The sequence below is a fragment of the Trachypithecus francoisi genome, unplaced genomic scaffold (assembly GCF_009764315.1).
Source record: "Trachypithecus francoisi isolate TF-2019V2 unplaced genomic scaffold, Tfra_2.0 Lachesis_group4, whole genome shotgun sequence".
Lineage (NCBI taxonomy): Eukaryota > Metazoa > Chordata > Mammalia > Primates > Cercopithecidae > Trachypithecus > Trachypithecus francoisi.
Window position 1 is genome coordinate 111,532,967 of NW_022681469.1, and position 18,438 is coordinate 111,551,404.

General features: G+C 54.4%; 1 protein-coding gene across 1 annotated transcript; it reads right to left on the reverse strand.

The window, feature by feature from the left end:
- Nucleotides 1–9,393: 9,393 nt before the first annotated feature.
- Nucleotides 9,394–13,093, reverse strand: ACTB (actin beta). Its single transcript, XM_033193120.1, has 6 exons — nucleotides 12,749–13,093; nucleotides 11,774–11,902; nucleotides 11,400–11,639; nucleotides 10,516–10,954; nucleotides 10,239–10,420; nucleotides 9,394–10,126 (listed from the first exon to the last, which is right to left on the reverse strand). Exons 2-6 carry the CDS (start codon nucleotides 11,894–11,896, stop codon nucleotides 9,983–9,985), a joined length of 1,128 nt encoding a protein of 375 aa, XP_033049011.1. The 5' UTR covers nucleotides 11,897–11,902; nucleotides 12,749–13,093; the 3' UTR covers nucleotides 9,394–9,982.
- Between the last annotated feature and the right edge of the window lie 5,345 nt (nucleotides 13,094–18,438).

Genomic DNA, 18,438 nt, shown 5'->3' on the forward strand with positions numbered 1-18,438 from the left:
AAAAAAAAAAAAAAGAAAGAAAGAAAGATGGAAACCACTGAATGTTGGGTGTAAAGACCCCAGGGGCAGAGTTGGTGCCAGCGCCTGGCTGCTCTCACTCTCACACAGGCCATTCTGGGATTGGAGAGGCTGGATCTGGGTGACAGTTCCTCACAGAGTCCCCACAGCTCAAGGTGTGAGAGCCCCCTGGAGCACCTGGCTGACTGTGGTGGGCAGTGGGACTCTGAGGCCAGGGCAGAGTACTAGGCCCTGTGAGTTCACTGAGAGCCTGGCACAGGGCCTGGAAATGAGGCAGGCTATGGTAGTGGTCTGTGACTGCCCCACTCTCCACTCCTTTCCAATTCATCCACAGTGGGGTCCGAGGCCGGGCACAGCAGCTCTTGCCTGTAATCCCAGCACTTTGGGAGGCCGAGGTGGGAAGATTATTTGAGTCCAGGAGTTCGAGACCAGCCTGGGCCACATGGTGAAACCCCCTCAAGAGAAAAACTAGTCAGGATGGTTACATATGCCACCATCTATCTTTCTTTTTCTTTTTCTTTTTTTGAGATGGAGTTTCATTCTTGTCTCCCAAGCTAGAGTGCAATGGCATGATCTTAGCTCACTATAACCTTCACCTCCTGGGTTCAACTAATTCTCCTGCCTCAGCCTCCCAAGTAGCTGGGATTACAGGCACCTGACACCACACCCACCTAATTTTTTTGCATTTTTAGTAGAGACGGGGTTTCGCCATGTTGGCCAGGCTGGTCCCCAACTCCTGACATCAGGTGATCTAACCGCCTCAGCCTCCCAAAGTGTTGGGATTACAGGTGTAAGCCACTGTGCCTGGCTGCCATCATCTATTTTTCTTTCGTTTTCTTTTTCTTTTTCTTTTTTTTTTTTTTTTGAGACAGAGTCTTGCTCTGTCGCCCAGGCTGGAGTGCAGTGACTGGATCTCAGCTCACTGCAAGTTCCACCTCCTGGGTTTACGCCATTCTCCTGCCTCAGCCTCCCGAGTAGCTGGGACTACAGGCACCTGCCACCACGCTCAGCTAATTGTTTGTATTTTTAGTGGAGACGGGGTTTCACCATGTTAGCCAGGATGCTCTCGATCTCCTGACCTCGTGATCTGCCTGCCTCAGCCTCCCACAGTGCTGAGATTACAGGTGTGAGCCACCACGCCCAGCCTCTTTCTCTCTTTCTTAAAAAGAGATAGAGTCCCGCTATGTTGCCCAAACTAGTCTCTAAACTCAAGAATGAATTCTAGGCTGGGCGCTGTGGCTCACGCCTGTAATTCCAGCACTTTGGGAGGCCGAGGCAGGTGGATCATGAGGTCAGAAGTTCAAGACCAGCCTGGTCAACATGATGAAACCCCATCTGTACTAAAAATACAAAAATTAGCCAGGCTTGGTGGCACACACCTATAATCCCAGCTACTTGGCAAGCTGAGACAGGAGAATTGCTTGAACCCAGGGGGCAGAGGTTGCAGTGAGCCGAGATGGTGACATTGCACTCCAGCCTGGGTGACAGGGCGAGACTCTGTCTCAAAAAAAAAAAAAAAAAACAATGAATTGTAATGTAAACTGTGGGCTCTGGGTGATACTGTGTCAACACAGTTTCATCAGCTGTAACATGTAGCCCTCTGGTGGGGGTGTGGATAGAGGGGAAGGCTGTGGGTGTGTGGGGACAGCGAGTACCTGGGAACTTCCTGCACTCACCATTCAGTTTTGTTGGGAACCTAAAACTGCTCTAAAAAAATAAAGTCTATTAATTTTTTTGGAACTGCATTTTTGTTTTCAAACCAGAGTTTCGCTCATGTCGCCCAGGCTGGAGTGCTATGGTGCAATCTCAGCTCACTGCAACCTCCGCCTCCCAGGTTCAAGCAATTCTCCAGCCTTGCCTCCTGAGTAGCTGGGATTACAGGCATGTGCTACCACGCCCAGCTAACTTTTGTATTTTTTTTTCCAATACAGAGTCTAACTGTCACCCAGGCTGGAGTGCAATGATGCGATTTTGGCTCCTGAAACCTTCACCTCCCGGGTTCAAGTGATTCTCCTGCCTCAGCCTCCCGACTAGCTGGGATTATAGGCAACTGTCACCATGCCCAGCTAATTTTTATATTTTTAGTAGGGACAGGGTTTCGCCATTTGGCCAATCTGCTCTTGAACTCCTGACCTCAAGTGATCCACCCATCTCAGCCTCCCAAAGGGCTGGGATTACAGGTGTGAGCCACCAGGCCAGGCTTGAACTGCATGTCTAGCCTTCTCACTCATGGGGATCCTCCCACTCATACCTAATGGCCTCAGGGTCGTTGCATGAGCTACTCACCTTGCTGAGTGGCCCTCACCCCACCTCCGGCTAATTTCTCTTTCTTTCTTTTCTTTTTTTTTGGAGACAGAGTCTCACTCTGTTGCCGGGGCTGGAGTGCAGTGGCCGGATCTCAGCTCACTACAAGCTCCGCCTCCCGGGTTCACGCCATTCTCCTGCCTCAGCCTCCCAAGTAGCTGGGACTACAGGCGCCCGCCACCGCGCCCGGCTAGTTTTTTGTATTTTTTAGTAGAGACGGGGTTTCACAGTGTTAGCCAGGATGGTCTCGATCTCTTGACCTCGTGATCCACCCGTCTCGGCCTCCCAAAGTGCTGGGATTACAGGCTTGAGCCACCGCGCCCGGCCTCTTTTCTTTTTTTGTTTGAGACGGAGTCTCGCTGTGTCGCCCAGGCTGGAGTGCAGTGGCGCCATCTCAGCTCACTGCAAGCTCCACCTCCCAGGTTCACGCCATTCTCCCACCTCAGCCTCCTAGTAGTTGGGACTACAGGCGCCCGCCACGACGCTCCGCTAATTTTTTGTATTTTTAGTAGGCATGGGGTTTCACTGTGTTAGCCAGGATGGTCTCAATCTCCTGACCTCATGATCCACCCGCCTCGGCCTCCCAAAGTGCTGGGATTACAGACTTGAGCTACCGTGCACGGCCAAGGCTAATTTCTCTTCATCTTCCTCACATCCCTTCTGCAGAAGCCCTACCCTTCCCTAGACCATGTCACCATTCCGTTGCATCCTCTGCCATTGTCCCTCAGAATATTCCTAGATGGCGTTTATCACTGTGGATAGTTATCACCATTCAGCGTTTTGGCTAAGATCAAGTGTACCATCACCGTGAGTAATTAAATATGCATTTTTAATTAATTAAATATTTAAGTAATGAAATAGTCATATTTGATTAAATAGTTGCATTTAATTACAGGTGGCTTATACCTGTAATCCCAGTACTTTGGAAGGTGGAGGCAGGAGGATTGCTTGAGGCCAGGAGTTTCAGACCAGCCCAGGCAATATAGCGAGACCACCATCTCTATAAAAAATTTTTTTTTTTTTTTTTGTTGAGACGGAGTTTCGCTCTGTCGCCCAGGCTGGAGTGCAGTGGCCGGATCTCAGCTCACTGCAAGCTCCGCCTCCCGGGTTACGCCATTCTCCTGCCTCAGCCTCCCGAGTAGCTGGGACTACAGGCGCCCGCCACCTCGCCCGGCTAGTTTTCTGTATTTTTTTAGTAGAGACGGGGTTTCACCGTGTTAGCCAGGGTGGTCTTGATCTCCTGACCTCGTGATCCGCCCGTCTCGGCCTCCCAAAGTGCTGGGATTACAGGCTTGAGCCACCGCGCCCGGCCAAAAAATTTTTAAAAATTAGCCAAGTGGCCGGGCGCGGTGGCTCAAGCCTGTAATCCCAGCACTTTGGGAGGCCGAGACAGGTGGATCGCGAGGTCAGGAGATCGAGACCAACCTAGCTAACACGGCGAAACCCCGTCTCTACTAAAAAATACAAAAAACTAGCCAGGCGAGTTGGCCGGCGCCTGTAGTCCCAGCTACTTGGGAGGCTGAGGCAGGAGAATGGCGTAAATCCGGGAGGCGGAGCTTGCAGTGAGCTGAGATCCGGCCACTGTACTCCAGCCTGGGCGACAGAGCGAGACTCCGTCTCAAAAAATAAAAATAAAAATAAAAATAAAAATAAATAAAAAATAAATAAATAAGGCCGGGCGCGGTGGCTCAAGCCTGTAATCCCAGCACTTTGGGAGGCCGAGACTGGCGGATCACGAGGTCAGGAGATCGAGACCATCCTGGCTAACAAGGTGAAACCCCGTCTCTACTAAAAAATACAAAAAACTAGCCGGGCGAAGTGGCGTGCACCTGTAGTCCCAGCTACTCGGGAGGCTGAGGCAGGAGAATGGCGTAAACCAGGGAGGCAGAACTTGCAGTGAGCCGAGATCTGGCCACTGCGCTCCAGCCTGGGCGACAGAGCGAGACTCCGTCTCAAATAAATAAATAAATAAATAAATAAATAAATAAATAAATAAATAAATAAAAATTAGCCAGGTAAGGCCAGGCGCGGTGGCTCAAGCCTGTAATCCCAGCACTTTGGGAGGCCGAGGCGGGCGGATCATGAGGTCAGGATATCGAGACCATCCTGGCTAATACGGTGAAACCCCGTCTCTACTAAAAAAATACAAAAACTAGCCGGGCGAGGTGGCGGGCGCCTGTAGTCCCAGCTACTCCGGAGGCTGAGGCAGGAGAATGGCGGGAACCCAGGAGGTGGAGCCTGCAGTGAGCCGACATCGTGCCACTGCACTCCAGCCTGGGCGATGGAGCGAGACTCTGTCTCAGAAAAAAATAAAATAAAAGGAAAGCGTTGACCAGGTGCAGTGGCTCATGCTGGTAATCCCTCCCCTCTAGGAGACCAACAGATGGAAGGATCGCTTGAGGCCAGGAGTTCAAGGCTGCAGTGAGCGACGATCACACCAATGCACCAAGCCTGGGCAACAGAAGGAGATGCCATCTCTAAAAATAAAACTAAAATAGCTGGGCACGGTGGCTCACGCCTGTAATCCCAGAACTTTGGGAGGCCAAGGTGGGTGGATCACCTGAGGTTAGTAGTTCAAGACCAGCCTGGCCAACATGGTGACCCATCTCTACTAAAAGTACAAAAAAAAAATTAGCTGGGTGTGGTGGTGGTGCCTGTAGTCCTAGCCACGAGGGAGGATGAGACAGGAGAATTGCTTAAACCTGAGAGGCAGAGGTTGCAGTGAGCCGAGATCACACCACCGCACTCCAGCCTGGGCGACAGAGCGAGACTCTGTCTCAAAAAACTAACAAGAAGAGTAAAATAAAATAAAATAAAATAATAAAATAAAATAAAATAAAAGGACTGATGCAGTGTACCTGCTACAGTCACCCCTCCAGTTGTTACTGATATGCCCATTTCTCAAATGGGGACATGGGCAGTGATGTGACTTCCTAAAGCCACATAGACAACATGTTTGACAATCAACCGATGCTCCATTCTGTCTTGGAGGTTGTATCTCCTCTTTGGGCCTCTGTCCCCAATCAATCCATGCCTCTGAGATGCACACGCTACACCACCCCCCCAGGTGACTCCTCTGGCCTCCGGAGGCAGCTCAAGCGTTCTTCCTCCAGGAAGCCCTCTGGGGAAGCCTACTCAAGAGTGATGGCCCAGTTAGCCAGGCACAGTGGTACACATCTGTAGTCCCAGCTACATGGGAGGCCGAGGCAGAAGTATTGCATGAGTCCAGGAGTTGGAGGTTACAGTGAACTATGATCACAGCACTGCACTCCAGCCTGGGTGACAGAGTGAGCCTCCGATTGTGAAAAATGAAATAGGCTGAACGTTATCGCTTATGCCTGCAAACCCAGCACTTCCGGGAGCCAAGGTGAGTGGATGACTTGAGGCCAGGAGTTCAAGAACAGCCTGGGCAATATAGCAAGACGTCATCTCTACAAAAAATAAAACAAGAAAAGAAAAAGAGTGACAGCTTCTCTCTCCTTGTCTCTCCCTATCCCCAAGTCTACCCATGTTGAATGATCTTTTGCTTTTTTTTTTTTTTTTGAAATGGAGTCTCACTCTGTTGCCCAGGCTGGAGTGCAGTGGCACGATCTCAGCTCACTGCAACCTCCACCTCCCAAGTTCAAGCGATTCACCCGCCTCAGCCTCCTGAGTAGCTGGGATTACAGGTGCACGCCACCATGCCCAGAACATTTTTTGTATTTTCAGTAGAGATGGGGTTTCATCATGTTGGCCAGGCTGGTCTCGAACTCCTGACCTCACGTGATCTGACTGCCTCGGTCTCCCAAAGTGCTGGGATGACAGGCATGAGACACTGCATCTGGCTCTTTTGCTGTTTTTGCGGGGGGACGGAGTCTCACTCTGTCTCCCAGGCTGGAGTGCAGTGGCGCAATCTTGGCTCCCTGTAACCTCCACCTCCCAGATTCAAGTGATTCTTCTGCCTCAGCCTCTGAGTAGCTGGGATTACAAGTGCACGCCACGCTGCCCGGCTAATTTTTTTTTTTTTTTTTTTGGAGACGGAGTCTCGCTCTGTTGCCCAGGCTGGAGTGCAGTGGCCGGATCTCAGCTCACTGCAAGCTCCGCCTCCCAGGTTCACGCCATTCTCCGGCCTCAGCCTCCCAAGTAGCTGGGACTACAGGCGCCCGCCACCTCGCCCGGCTAGTTTTTTGTATTTTTTAGTAGAGACAGGATTTCACCGTGTTAGCCAGGATGGTCTCGATCTCCTGACCTCGTGATCCACCCGTCTCGGCCTCCCAAAGTGCTGGGATTACAGGCTTGAGCCACCGTGCCTGGCCAATTTTTGTATTTTTAGTAGAGATGAGTTTTCACTGTGTTGGTCAGGCTGGTCTCCCTTTGCTTTTTAAAATCTGTATTTCTGGCCCTCTTCCTTTCTTTTGGAGTAGGGGGCAGCAGCAGAGGCTTGTGCAGCCATGCCCAAAATTAAGACTGGGACTTTCTTGACAAGGAGCAGGAGCTGCTGAAGTCGCTGGTCAACCTATGGGTGAAGCTGTCCCAGCTGTGCGTCACCAATGTCAGCAGTCCCCCAGTCTTTTGGCACCAGGGACCAGTTTTGTGGAAGATAATTTTTCCATGAATGGGGGCGGGGGATGGTTTTTGAATGATTCAAGCACATTATGCTTATCGCATACTCTATCTAGTATTATTACGTTGTAATATATGATCAACTAATTCTACAACTCAACATGATATTGAATCAATGAGAGCCCTGAGCTTCTTTCCCTGAAACTAGACAGTCCCATCTGGGGGTGATGGGAGATAGTGACAGGTCATCAGGCATTAGATGCTCATAAGGAGTGCACAGCCACCGGGCGTGGTGGCTCACGCCTGTAATCCCAGCATTTTGGGAGGCCAAGGGGGTGGATCACCTGAGGTCAGGAGTCTAAGAGCAGCATGGCCAACATGGCGAAACCCTGTCTCTGCGAAAAATACAAAAACTAACCAGGGGTGGTGGCACATGCCTGTAATCCCAGCTACTCAGGAGACTGAGGCAGAAGAATTGCTTGAACCCAGGAGGCAAAGGCTGCAATGAGCCAATATCACGCCACTGCACTCCAGCCTGGGTGACAGAACGAGACTTCATCACAAAAAAAAAAGACAAAGAAAAAAATTGAGACAGGATCTCACTATGCTGCCTAGCCTGCATTTGGACTCCAATGACCCACCTGCCTCAGTCTCCCAAAGTGCTGCGATTACAGGTGCGAGCCACTATGCCTGCCTGGTCTATTTTAGTTTTTAGAGTCAGGGTCTTGTTCTGTCACCCAGGCTGCAGTGCAGTGGTGCAATCATAGCTCACTGCAGCCTTGAGCTGCTGGGCTCAAGCGATCCTCCCACCTCAGCTTCCCAAAGTGCCGGGATTACAGGTATGTGTCATCACGGCAGGCCCAATTAGGTAAGTTTTGAAGTATGTCTACACCCGCCAGACCACCACCAGAATGACATAATGAACATCACCTGATGCTCGTGTTTATCAAAGCCTCTGCTCTTTCTTCCCATGATCACAGCATGTGTACACTCATTTGCCTTCATGCTTGTGATGTCTTCCCCATTAAACTGGGTGCCTGGTGAGGACAGGGAACACATCTAGTTGGTTCTCCTCTATACCTGCAGTACCTGGCACAAATAGTGATTGGATGGATGGACGAATGAGTGAATGAATGAAGTCCTCATTTCCAGACTGACAGCTCCTCCAGGGCAGAGTCCTTGTCCAGGTCATCTTAGCAGCCTCGGGCCCGCCATATAGTGGTCACTCAATGGATGGGTATTTAAGTGGCCCAAGGTGGCCCAGGGCTCACCACTGCAGAAATCAGACCAAAAGAGCTGGAACCGCCCCAGTCCTTCAGGGGACCTCCAAGATAACCCAGGAGGAAGGGGACCACCTTCCTCTCTGCCAGCAGCCACTGTGCACAGGTGAGGCAGTCCTAGGCCTCCTGGGAGGACTGAATCATTTCCAGAACAACTCCTATGCACCAGGTGGTGTTTTGGGTAAACAGCATCCCTGCAAGGGATCCTCACCCCCTTTTCTTCATTCTCTGCTTGTGTCAATCACAGCTTCTAGCAGAGGGAAGGGAGGCCAGGCTTGGTTTCTTCTTGCAAGAGTATTTAACTCAGGGCCCTGCAGAACAATGAGAATCTGACCTGCAACTAGCTGGGCATGCTGGGGCGTGCCTGTGTAGTTTCAGCTACTTGGGAGGCTGAGGCAGAATTGCTCGAGCCCTGAAAGTTGAGGCTGCAGTGAGCCAAGGTTGTGCCATTGCACTCTAGCCTGGGCAACACAAGACCCTGGCTCAAGAATAAAAAAAGAATCTGCCTGCAGTGCCAGGCAAGCCCTGCTGTCCAGGAGTCTGGATGTCTCCCTCTGCAGCATGGGTCACGAAGAAACTGGCCGAGACCATGGGATGGCACCCAGTCTCCAGTCACAAGGCAGAATCCAGACCTCAGCCCACAGCTAACCAGAGCTGTCTGCAGACCAGATACGGCCCCATGACTTCACAGTCAGTGATTCCAGGTTCTCCAGTCTGGGTGAATAGGCAGGAATCCCAGCCTCTCCTCAGCCTATGGGAGCCTGGGCCAGGCTGACTCTCATGGGTGACCCTGAGAGCCAACACCCCATATGGTGAAGGAAAAGGTGTGGCAGCTACGAACACCCACTACACCCCCACCCAAGGGAACACCACGCTAAAAGTTGACCCTCAGGGAGTTCCACTCCCAGGAAATGCAGATGCCAACCAACCCCAATGAGGAATGGCACCTGGGCCAACAGACACCCCAAAATAGCCCATTCCCAACTCAAGCATATGCACTGAGTACCACAGAAATTAGGGTACCTGGGAATGGGTGGAAGGGCCAGGCCAGGAACTCCCCAGTAAGCAGGAACGGAGACCTGAATCCTGAACCTCCCCTACCCTCTAAGGCTGCTCAATGTTGAGGCAGAAGGGACCTTGGCCCACCTCCACTCTAGGTAAGGACAAATTGGCCCCACCGCCCCACCCTTCTCCAGGGTTCATCCTCTGCTGCCCACAACCCAGTCACGCCACAAAGTCACGCTTGGCCTCATGTGTAAGGTGTGCACTTTTATTCAACTGGTCTCAAGTCAGTGTACAGGTAAGCCCTGGCTGCCTCCACCCACTCCCAGGGAGACCAAAAGCCTTCAGACATCTCAAGTTGGGGGACAAAAAAGGGGGGCACGAAGGCTCATCATTCAAAATAAAACAAAATAAAAAAGTATTAAGGCGAAGATTAAAAAAATTTTGCATTACATAATTTACACGAAAGCAATGCTATCACCTCCCCTGTGTGGACTCGGGAGAGGACTGGGCCATTCTCCTTAGAGAGAAGTGGGGTGGCTTTTAGGAGGGCGAGGGACTTCCTGTAACAATGCATCTCATATTTGGAATGACTATTAAAAAAAAGAACAATGTACAATCAAAGTCCTCGGCCACATTGTAGAACTTTGGGGGATGCTCGCTCCAACCGACTGCTGTCACCTTCACCGTTCCAGTTTTTAAATCCTGAGTCAAGCCAAAAAAAAAACCAAAACAAAACAAAAAAAAACAAATAAAGCCATGCCAATCTCATCTTGTTTTCTGCGCAAGTTAGGTTTTGTCAAGAAAGGGTGTAACGCAACTAAGTCACAGTCCGCCTAGAAGCATTTGCGGTGGACGATGGAGGGGCCAGACTCGTCATACTCCTGCTTGCTGATCCACATCTGCTGGAAGGTGGACAGCGAGGCCAGGATGGAGCCGCCGATCCACACAGAGTACTTGCGCTCAGGAGGAGCAATGATCTGAGAAGGGAAGGGAACAGGCAGTGAGAACCCTGGATGTGATAGCTCCCCACACACCACAGGGCCCCATGGCCCACCTGCCCAGGTCAGCTCAGGCTGGAAGGACACCCACCTTGATCTTCATCGTGCTGGGCGCCAGGGCAGTAATCTCCTTCTGCATCCTGTCAGCAATGCCAGGGTACATGGTGGTGCCACCAGACAGCACTGTGTTGGCGTACAGGTCTTTACGGATGTCCACGTCACACTTCATGATGGAGTTAAAGGTAGTTTCATGGATGCCACAGGACTCCATGCCTGAGGAGGAAATGAGGGCCGGACTTAGCTTCCACAGCACAGCCCCAAGGGTGACCCTCAGGTCAGGCAGGGCCGGGAGGTGGGTCTCCACTCACCCAGAAAGGAAGGTTGGAAGAGAGCCTCAGGGCAGCGGAACCGCTCGTTCCCAATGGTGATGACCTGGCCATCGGGCAGCTCGTAGCTCTTCTCCAGGGAGGAGCTGGAAGCCGCCGTGGCCATCTCCTGCTCGAAGTCCAGGGCGACATAGCACAGCTTCTCCTTGATGTCACGCACGATTTCCCGCTCGGCCGTGGTGGTGAAGCTGTAGCCGCGCTCAGTGAGGATCTTCATGAGGTAGTCAGTCAGGTCCCGGCCAGCCAGGTCCAGACGCAGGATGGCGTGGGGGAGGGCATACCCCTCATAGATGGGCACAGTGTGGGTGACCCCGTCACCGGAGTCCATCACGATGCCAGTGGTACGGCCAGAGGCGTACAGGGACAGCACAGCCTGGATGGCCACGTACATGGCTGGGGTGTTGAAGGTCTCAAACATGATCTGTAAGGGAGAAATGCACGATGTCACACTCAGGAAGCTACTGGGGACAGCCAGGCCAGATGGGGGACATGCAGGAAGTGCAAGGAACACCGCTAAGTGTGCTGGGGTCTTGGGATGGGGATTCTGTTCAGACCTACTGTGCACCTACTGAATACACACTCCAAGGCCGCTTTACACCAGCCTCATGGGCTTGTCACACGAGCCAGTGTTAGTACCTACACCCACAGCACTGTCTGTTTTAGACACCTAGTCAGAGAGGCAAACACCAGAAAAAGAGCTCATCTGGGAAAAAGCAAATAGAACCTGCAGAGTTCCAAAGGAGACTCAGGTCAGAGAAGAGAGTCCTACGAAGAACGGCAGAAGAGAGAACCAGTGAGAAAGGGCGCAGCTCCGGGAGGCCAGGAAGGAGGGAGGTGGCCACCAAAAGAGGTAGCGGGCCACTTACCTGAGTCATCTTCTCGCGGTTGGCCTTGGGGTTCAGGGGGGCCTCGGTCAGCAGCACGGGGTGCTCCTCAGGAGCCACACGCAGCTCATTGTAGAAGGTGTGGTGCCAGATCTTCTCCATGTCGTCCCAGTTGGTGACGATGCCGTGCTCGATGGGGTACTTCAGGGTGAGGATGCCTCTCTTGCTCTGGGCCTCGTCGCCCACATATGAATCCTTCTGACCCATGCCCACCATCACGCCCTGGGAAGGAAACAACAAGGCGCCCTGAGCACGGGCGAGGCCCCCACCCCAGAAACCCGGAGACCGCCGTGCAGAGAAAACGCCCTCGCCTCCCGCCCGCTTCCGGGGCCGCCCCACCCACCCAGCTGCCCTACCTGGTGCCTGGGGCGCCCCACGATGGAAGGGAAGACGGCCCGGGGGGCATCGTCGCCCGCGAAGCCGGCCTTGCACATGCCGGAGCCGTTGTCGACAACGAGCGCGGCGATATCATCATCCATGGTGATCTGCGGGAAAGTCGGGAGCGCTGTGAGCTGAGGTGGCCCCGCCCTGCCCACTTCCGGCGCGCCGAGGCCTTAGGCCGCCAGGGGGCGCAGGCGCGCGCCCAGATTGGGGACAAAGGAAGCCGGGCCGGCCGCGTTATTACCATAAAAGGCAAACACTGGTCGGAGGCGTCCCCACCGCGCGCGGCAGGAAGCCAGGCCCCCACCCCCTCCCAAACGGGAGCCGGCCCCGCCTCCGCTCCGTTCAAATAGCGCCGGGTCGGCTAGCGCGCGCGGCGGCCACACCCTCAGGCGGCGGGCGGCGCGGGCAGGAAGTGCGCGCAAGCGCCCCGAAGCCGCGGCGACCCCACCCCTTCCGGCGGGACCAGCCCTTGCCCCAGCACAGGCCGCGGCACCCCGGGGCCCCAGAACGCACGCGCAGTTAGCGCCTCGAGTCCCAGCGCGCACGCGCAATTAGCGCCGATTCCCAGCGCGCACGCACAGTTAGCGCCCCAAGCCCCAGGACGCACGCGCAATGGCGCCCCAGCCCCCCACCAAGCCTGGCGGGGGCTCCGCCGCGCCCACCCTGCAGTCCCCACTGGCAAGAGACCGGCTCGGACAAAGACCCCGCCGGCTGCCCCCGTCCCAAGAGCAGTACCCCCAGAGCGCGCCTCCCGAGCGCGGCCCCGCGCCTCCAAACTGGAGCGGGGTGTCCCCACATCTCTGGAGGCCCAGGGGCTTCTTCCACTGCAGTCCAGTCCCCACATGCGACCCCCGCTGCGGCGCAGGCGGCTCTGCACGGGCGAAGGGGCCGCGGCCTTAGGCGGCCGAGCCGGGAGCCGCCTAAGAGGGTCGGCTGGCCGGGCTTACCTGGCGGCGAGTGTGAACGGGCGGCGGAGCGGCGAAGGCGAGGCTCTGTGCTCGCGGGGCGGACGCGGTCTCGGCGGTGGAGGCGCGTCGCGCCGCCGGGTTTTATAGGGCGCCGCCGCGGCCGCTCGAGCCATAAAAGGCAACTTTCGGAACGGCGCGCGCTGATTGGCCCCGCGCCGCTCACTCACCGGCCTCGCCGCACAGTGCAGCATTTTTTTACCCCCTCTCCCCTCCTTTTTCGAAAAAAAAAAAGAGCGAGAGCGAGATTGAGGAAGAGGAGGAGGGAGAGTTTTGGCGTTGGCCGCCTTGGGTTGCTGGGCCCGGGGGCTGGGGGCGCGCGCCGTGGCCCCCGCACCCCACGCTGGGCAGTGCCTGGTTCAGCCCCGCATGGCCAGGCCTGTCCCCGGCCTGCCCGTCTCTCGGGCCCCCCACCCACCGCGGGACATTCTAGGTGTGGACGTCTCTTGGGCACTGAGCGCCCAGGTGGGGTGGACCAGGGTCTGCACGGGTGCCAGGGTCCTGGGTGCTGTGCGCTCCTGCAGAAGGAGCCCTTGGAGGGCATGGAGTGGCCAGGCAGTCACTCCCCCTTGCCGACTTCAGAGCAACTGCCCTGAAAGCAGGGTCTCGGGACCTCTGGCTGTGGGGCTCAGCTAGCGAAATGGGCTGGGTGGGTCACTACGGAGAGACTTGGGCTTGAGAGGTAGAGTGTGGTGTTGAGGGAGTCAGGGGGCTCGCGGCCACTTAGAAGTCGCAGGACCACACTGCCCAGGACAGGGCAGGCGCCAGCGGTCCAGTGGCTGGAGGTGGCCTGTGATGAAGGCTGCAAACCCATCCAGCCAAGGCCCTGGGAAGGTGGGCTCTACACGGCCGGGAAACTTTCCCCAGGAGCTGCCTGAGGGTAACGCAGTCACGCCCAGCCAAGACCAGGCCTGGGGCGTTAGTGGGTGACCCAGGCAGCTCCAGGCACTGCGGGGCATGGGGGCTGGGTCTACACAGCCTGGGTCTGCGCCCACCGTTCATTGAATGTCTGCTATGCGCAGCCACAGCTGAACTGCCCTCCCAGACCATCTGGAGACCGCGGGGGGACTCTGGGGACCAAGACTCAATGTGCCAGAGAGGATTGGGGGCGGGGCGGGGTAGGAGCTCAAAGCCAGCCTGGGAAGACCCTCTCCCTGTCACCCTTTCTTGCCTTGGGTCTGTCCACTGAGTAGCACACAAGACCCGGGTGGCCAGGGTCGTTCTGCTCTGGGAATGAGAGACTGTATGTACCCAGCTGGTGGACATGCAGTGATCAGTGGCATGGGACCACAGAGGGGTATTCAGCTCAACCTAGAGGAACATGCCCTCCTCCTTATCCCCCTCCTTTGAGGTGGTGACAAGAAGCTGGATTTTTACACAAAAATAGGAAGAGTGGTGAGGTGGGGGCACTTCAGGCCTTCGGGGGGCTTTGCAGCACGTAGTAGGTGTTCATTGACTGTGTGTTGCAACAGGCAAAGATGAGTCCATATAAGGACGTGGAACCTGTGGCCAGGAAGGAGGTGGCTTGTTCCAGTTCACGGTACAAGGCTGTGCTCAGTTAGTGGGACCCACTCCTCCCTTGAAGGTTGCGGAGACCACAGCCTGGTGGGAAAGATGACCACCGCCCAGCACACAGTGGCAGACACGGGTTCACAGTCCAGAAGGCTTGCTAGGCCTCCTCCATCACCACCCCACGCAAGGGCAAACTTTCCCAGCCTGTATACTCCCTGCCTCCTGGGGATGGGACTGTCCTCTGCCTGGCCTTGTATCTTTCAGCTGCAGGCGTCTTGCCAGCTGTCTCAGGACCTGCCAACCCTACAGTTCACCGGGCCAGCGTTGTGGGGTGATGGGCGGGGGGACCCTCTTGCTGCCTGTTGATGAGGGCTGGTTCTGGGGGTTCCTCAAAGGTTGAACTGGGTGGAGTGCTGTGGGAGGTGGGGATGGGACCAGATCTGCAGAGCAAGGATGGGAGGCTGTCGGGTGGGCGGCTCCAGGCAGCAAGGTAGGGTGCAGAGCAGACCTGATCCCCAGGCAGGACCTGTGCTGCCACTGGGCCTCCACTCAGCTGGCCAAGAGACAGGAGCTCCAGCCCCACCCCACCCCAGGCTGCAGCATTCCTGGCCTATCCTCCTGGCTTGTGGTTCCCTCTGTCTGCAGCGGCCACTTCTTGGTGCTCTCCTATGCACCCTTCAAGTCCCATCCCAGAAAGTCCGTCTTTAGGGAAACCTTTTAGCCTCTGTAAACACGCCTTCCTCCCTACCTCAGACCAAGGCTTGCAGCTGGCATTTAGAACTGGGCCTCACCCACCAGGCTGCGAGCCCTCCCAGGGTCTCCATCACCCCCACTCCTTCCCACCACACCCACCCCAGGGCTCCTCGCTGTTGAATGAGTGACTGCCTGGATGTCCTCAGATGGCAGGTTGGAGGTGGCCGAGCAGCCTGGGGTGAGGGGCAGGGAGGAGCTGAAGAGAGAAAGCAAGCAGCGGAGCAGGAAAAGAGGAAGTAGAACTGGCTGGCCGGGGGGCGGGCTGAGCAGGGGAGAAGTGAACAGGTTCTCTTCTGCGCTTGGGAACTTTGCCCTGGAAGGGAGTTTTCGGAGCTGTCACTTGAGTATGCACGCATTCCCCAGAGAACCCTCGGTTGAACTCAGCCAAGGGGACTCCACCTGCCTGGCTGGGGCTTTTGTTTTTTCCCCTCCAAGCCTTTGCTTTGGTGATGACCCCACCCTGCAAGGCCTCCAGGCAACCGACTCTTACAGCCCAGACCCAGGGACCACTCCTTGGCCCTCCCGCAAAACCGCCACCCAGCCACCTTGCCCTGGGCACTGAAGCCCCCTCCCTACCCTGCCAAGAGGGAATCCAACCTCCTTTTTATTACCTTTTTTTTTTTTTTTTTTTGATACAAGGTCTTGCTCTGATGCCCAGGCTGGAGTGCGGTCACAGCTCACTGCAGCCTCGACCTTCTGGGCTCAAAGCCCTCACAAATAGCTAGGACTACAGGCACACACTTCCATGCCTGGCTAATTTTTAAATTATCTGTAGAGGTCGGGCTTCTCACCATGTTGCCCAGGTTGGTCTCCAGCTCCTGGGGGCTCAAGCGATCCTCCCACCTCAGCCTCCCAAAGTCCTGGGATTACAGGCGTGAGCCACCATGCCTGTCCTCAAGCTCCATTTTTTAGAGGAAGGAACTGAGACAAAGCTTCCCTCCTAGACTTGAGTTAGCTCCAGGAGGATGGGCACAGTTCAGCGCTCTGAACACAGTAGGTGCTCATGAGAGGATAATGAATGAATGAGTGAATGATTGAAGGGGTGCAACATTGCAGGAGACACACCCCCATTCACAGACTAGGAAACTGAGTCAGGACTGGTGAAGTGCTCAAGTCCCCAAATGCAGTGGGAAGGACTCTAGGCTCAGGGCCCCAGAGGCGGCAGCCCCGCCTCCTGTCTCACACTGCCCCTCCCTACTAAAGTGTCCCCTGGAATGTCCCCAAGGCCCAAGTCCAAAGGCTGTTTGAAAGTCTGAATTCCTGGGGCCCACCTCACTCCTCAGCATTTATCACCTGAGGCTCAGAGAGGACACCATTAGCCTGTGGTCACACAGCAACAAGTGGGGGCTCTCCGGCTGGGGTGTGATGGCTTATACTTGTAATCCAAGCATTTTGGGAGGCCAAGGAGGGAGGATCGCTTGAGCCCAGGTGTTGGAGACCAGCTTGGGCAACATGGGAGATCCTACCTCTACAAAATTAGCTGGGTGTTGTGGCACATGCCTGTACTCCCAGCTAATTGGGAGGCTGGAGCAGGAGGATTGCTTGAGCTTGGAAGGTCAAGGCTATAGTGAGCTATGATCAAGTCACTGCATTCCAGCTTGGGTAACAGAGGAAGACTCTGTCTCAAAAAAAAGAAAAGGAAAATTAAATTTAAAAATTGGGTGCTCCAGGCCAGGCGTGGTGGCTCACGCCTGTAATCCCTGCACTTTGGGAGGCCGAGGCGGGTGGATCACCTGAGGTCAGGAATTCAAGACCAGCCTGGCCAACATGATGAAACCTTGTCTCAACTAAAAATACAAAATATTAGCTGGGTGTAGTGGCACATGCCTGTAATCCCAGCTACTCAGGAGGCTGAGGCAGGAGAATCGCTTGAACCCGGGAGGCAGAGGTTGCAGTGATCCAAGATTGTGCCATTGCACTCCAGCCTGGGCAACCAGAGCAAAACTCCGTCTCAAAAAAAAAAAAAAGTTGGGTGCTCCAGCTTTTATTCATTTAAAAATAAAATAGCTGGGCACAGTGGCTCACACCTGTAATCCCAGCATTTTGGGAGGCTGAGGCAGGAGGATGTCTTAAGTCCAGGAGTTCAAGACCGATCTGAGCAGCATAGTGAAACCTTTTCTACCAAAAAATAAGACAAAAATTAGCCGGGCGTGGTGGCATGTGCCTGTAGTCCCAGCTATTGGGGAGGCTAAGGTGGGAGAATTGCCTGTGCCCCAGAGGTTGAGGCTGCAGTGAACCAAGATCATACCACTGTGCTCCAGCCTGAGTGACAGAGACCCTGTCTCAAAAAAAAAAAAAAAGTAAAATGAAAAGAAAAATTAAATTAAAAAATTGGGTGCTCCAGGTTTATTTATTTAATTTATTTTTAGAGATAGGGTCTAGCTCTGTGACCCAGGCTGGAGTGCAGTGGCATGATCACAGCTCACTGCAGCCTTGACCTGGGCTCAAGTGATCCTCTTGTCTCAGCCTCCTGAGTAGCTGGGACAGCAGGGATGCCACCACATCTAACATTTTTATTTTTATATCTTATGGAGATGGGGGTCTCTCTACAATATAACAGGGTCTCTCTCCCTATGTTGTCCAAGCTGGTCTCGAACTGCTGAGCTGAAGTGATCCTCTTACCTCAGCCTCCCAAAGTGCTGGGAATAGAGGTGTGAGCCACCACACCTGGCCTCAGTTTTTTGTTGTTGTTGTTCGTTTTCAGTTGTTGTTTTGTTTCATTTTATTTTATTTTGAGATGGAGTCTCACTCTGTTGCCCAGGCTGGAGTGCAGTGGTGTGATCTCGACCCATTGCAAGCTCCGCCTCTCGGGTTCACGCCATTCTCCTGCCTCAGCCTCCCGAGTAGCTGGGACTACAGGCGCCCACCACTATGCCTGGCTAATTTTTTTTTGTATTTTTGGTAGAGACGGTTTCACCATGTTAGCCAAGGTGGTCTCGATCTCCTGACCTCGTGATCCGCCCGCCTCAGCTTCCCAAAGTGCTGGGACCACAGGCATGAGCCACCGCGCCAGGCCTGTTGTTGTTTTGAGATGGAGTCTTGCTGTGTTGTCCAGGCTAGACTGCAGTGGCGCAATCTCAGCTCACTGCAACCTCTGCCTCCCGGGTTCAAGGGATTCTGCTGCCTCAGCCTCCTGAGTAGCTGGGACTACTGGCTCGCGCCACCATGCCCAGCTAATTTTTTTTTTTTTGTATTTTTAGTAGAGATGGAGTTTCACCATATTGGCCAGGCTGGTCTCAAACTCCTGACTTCACATGATCTGCCCACTTAAGTCTCCCAAAGTGCTGGGTTTACAGGCGTGAACCACCATGCCTGGACAGTTTATTTTATTTTATTTTTATTTATGTTTTTCTTTTTTGAGACAGAGTCTTGCTTTGTCACCCAGGCTGGAGTGCAATGGCGTGATC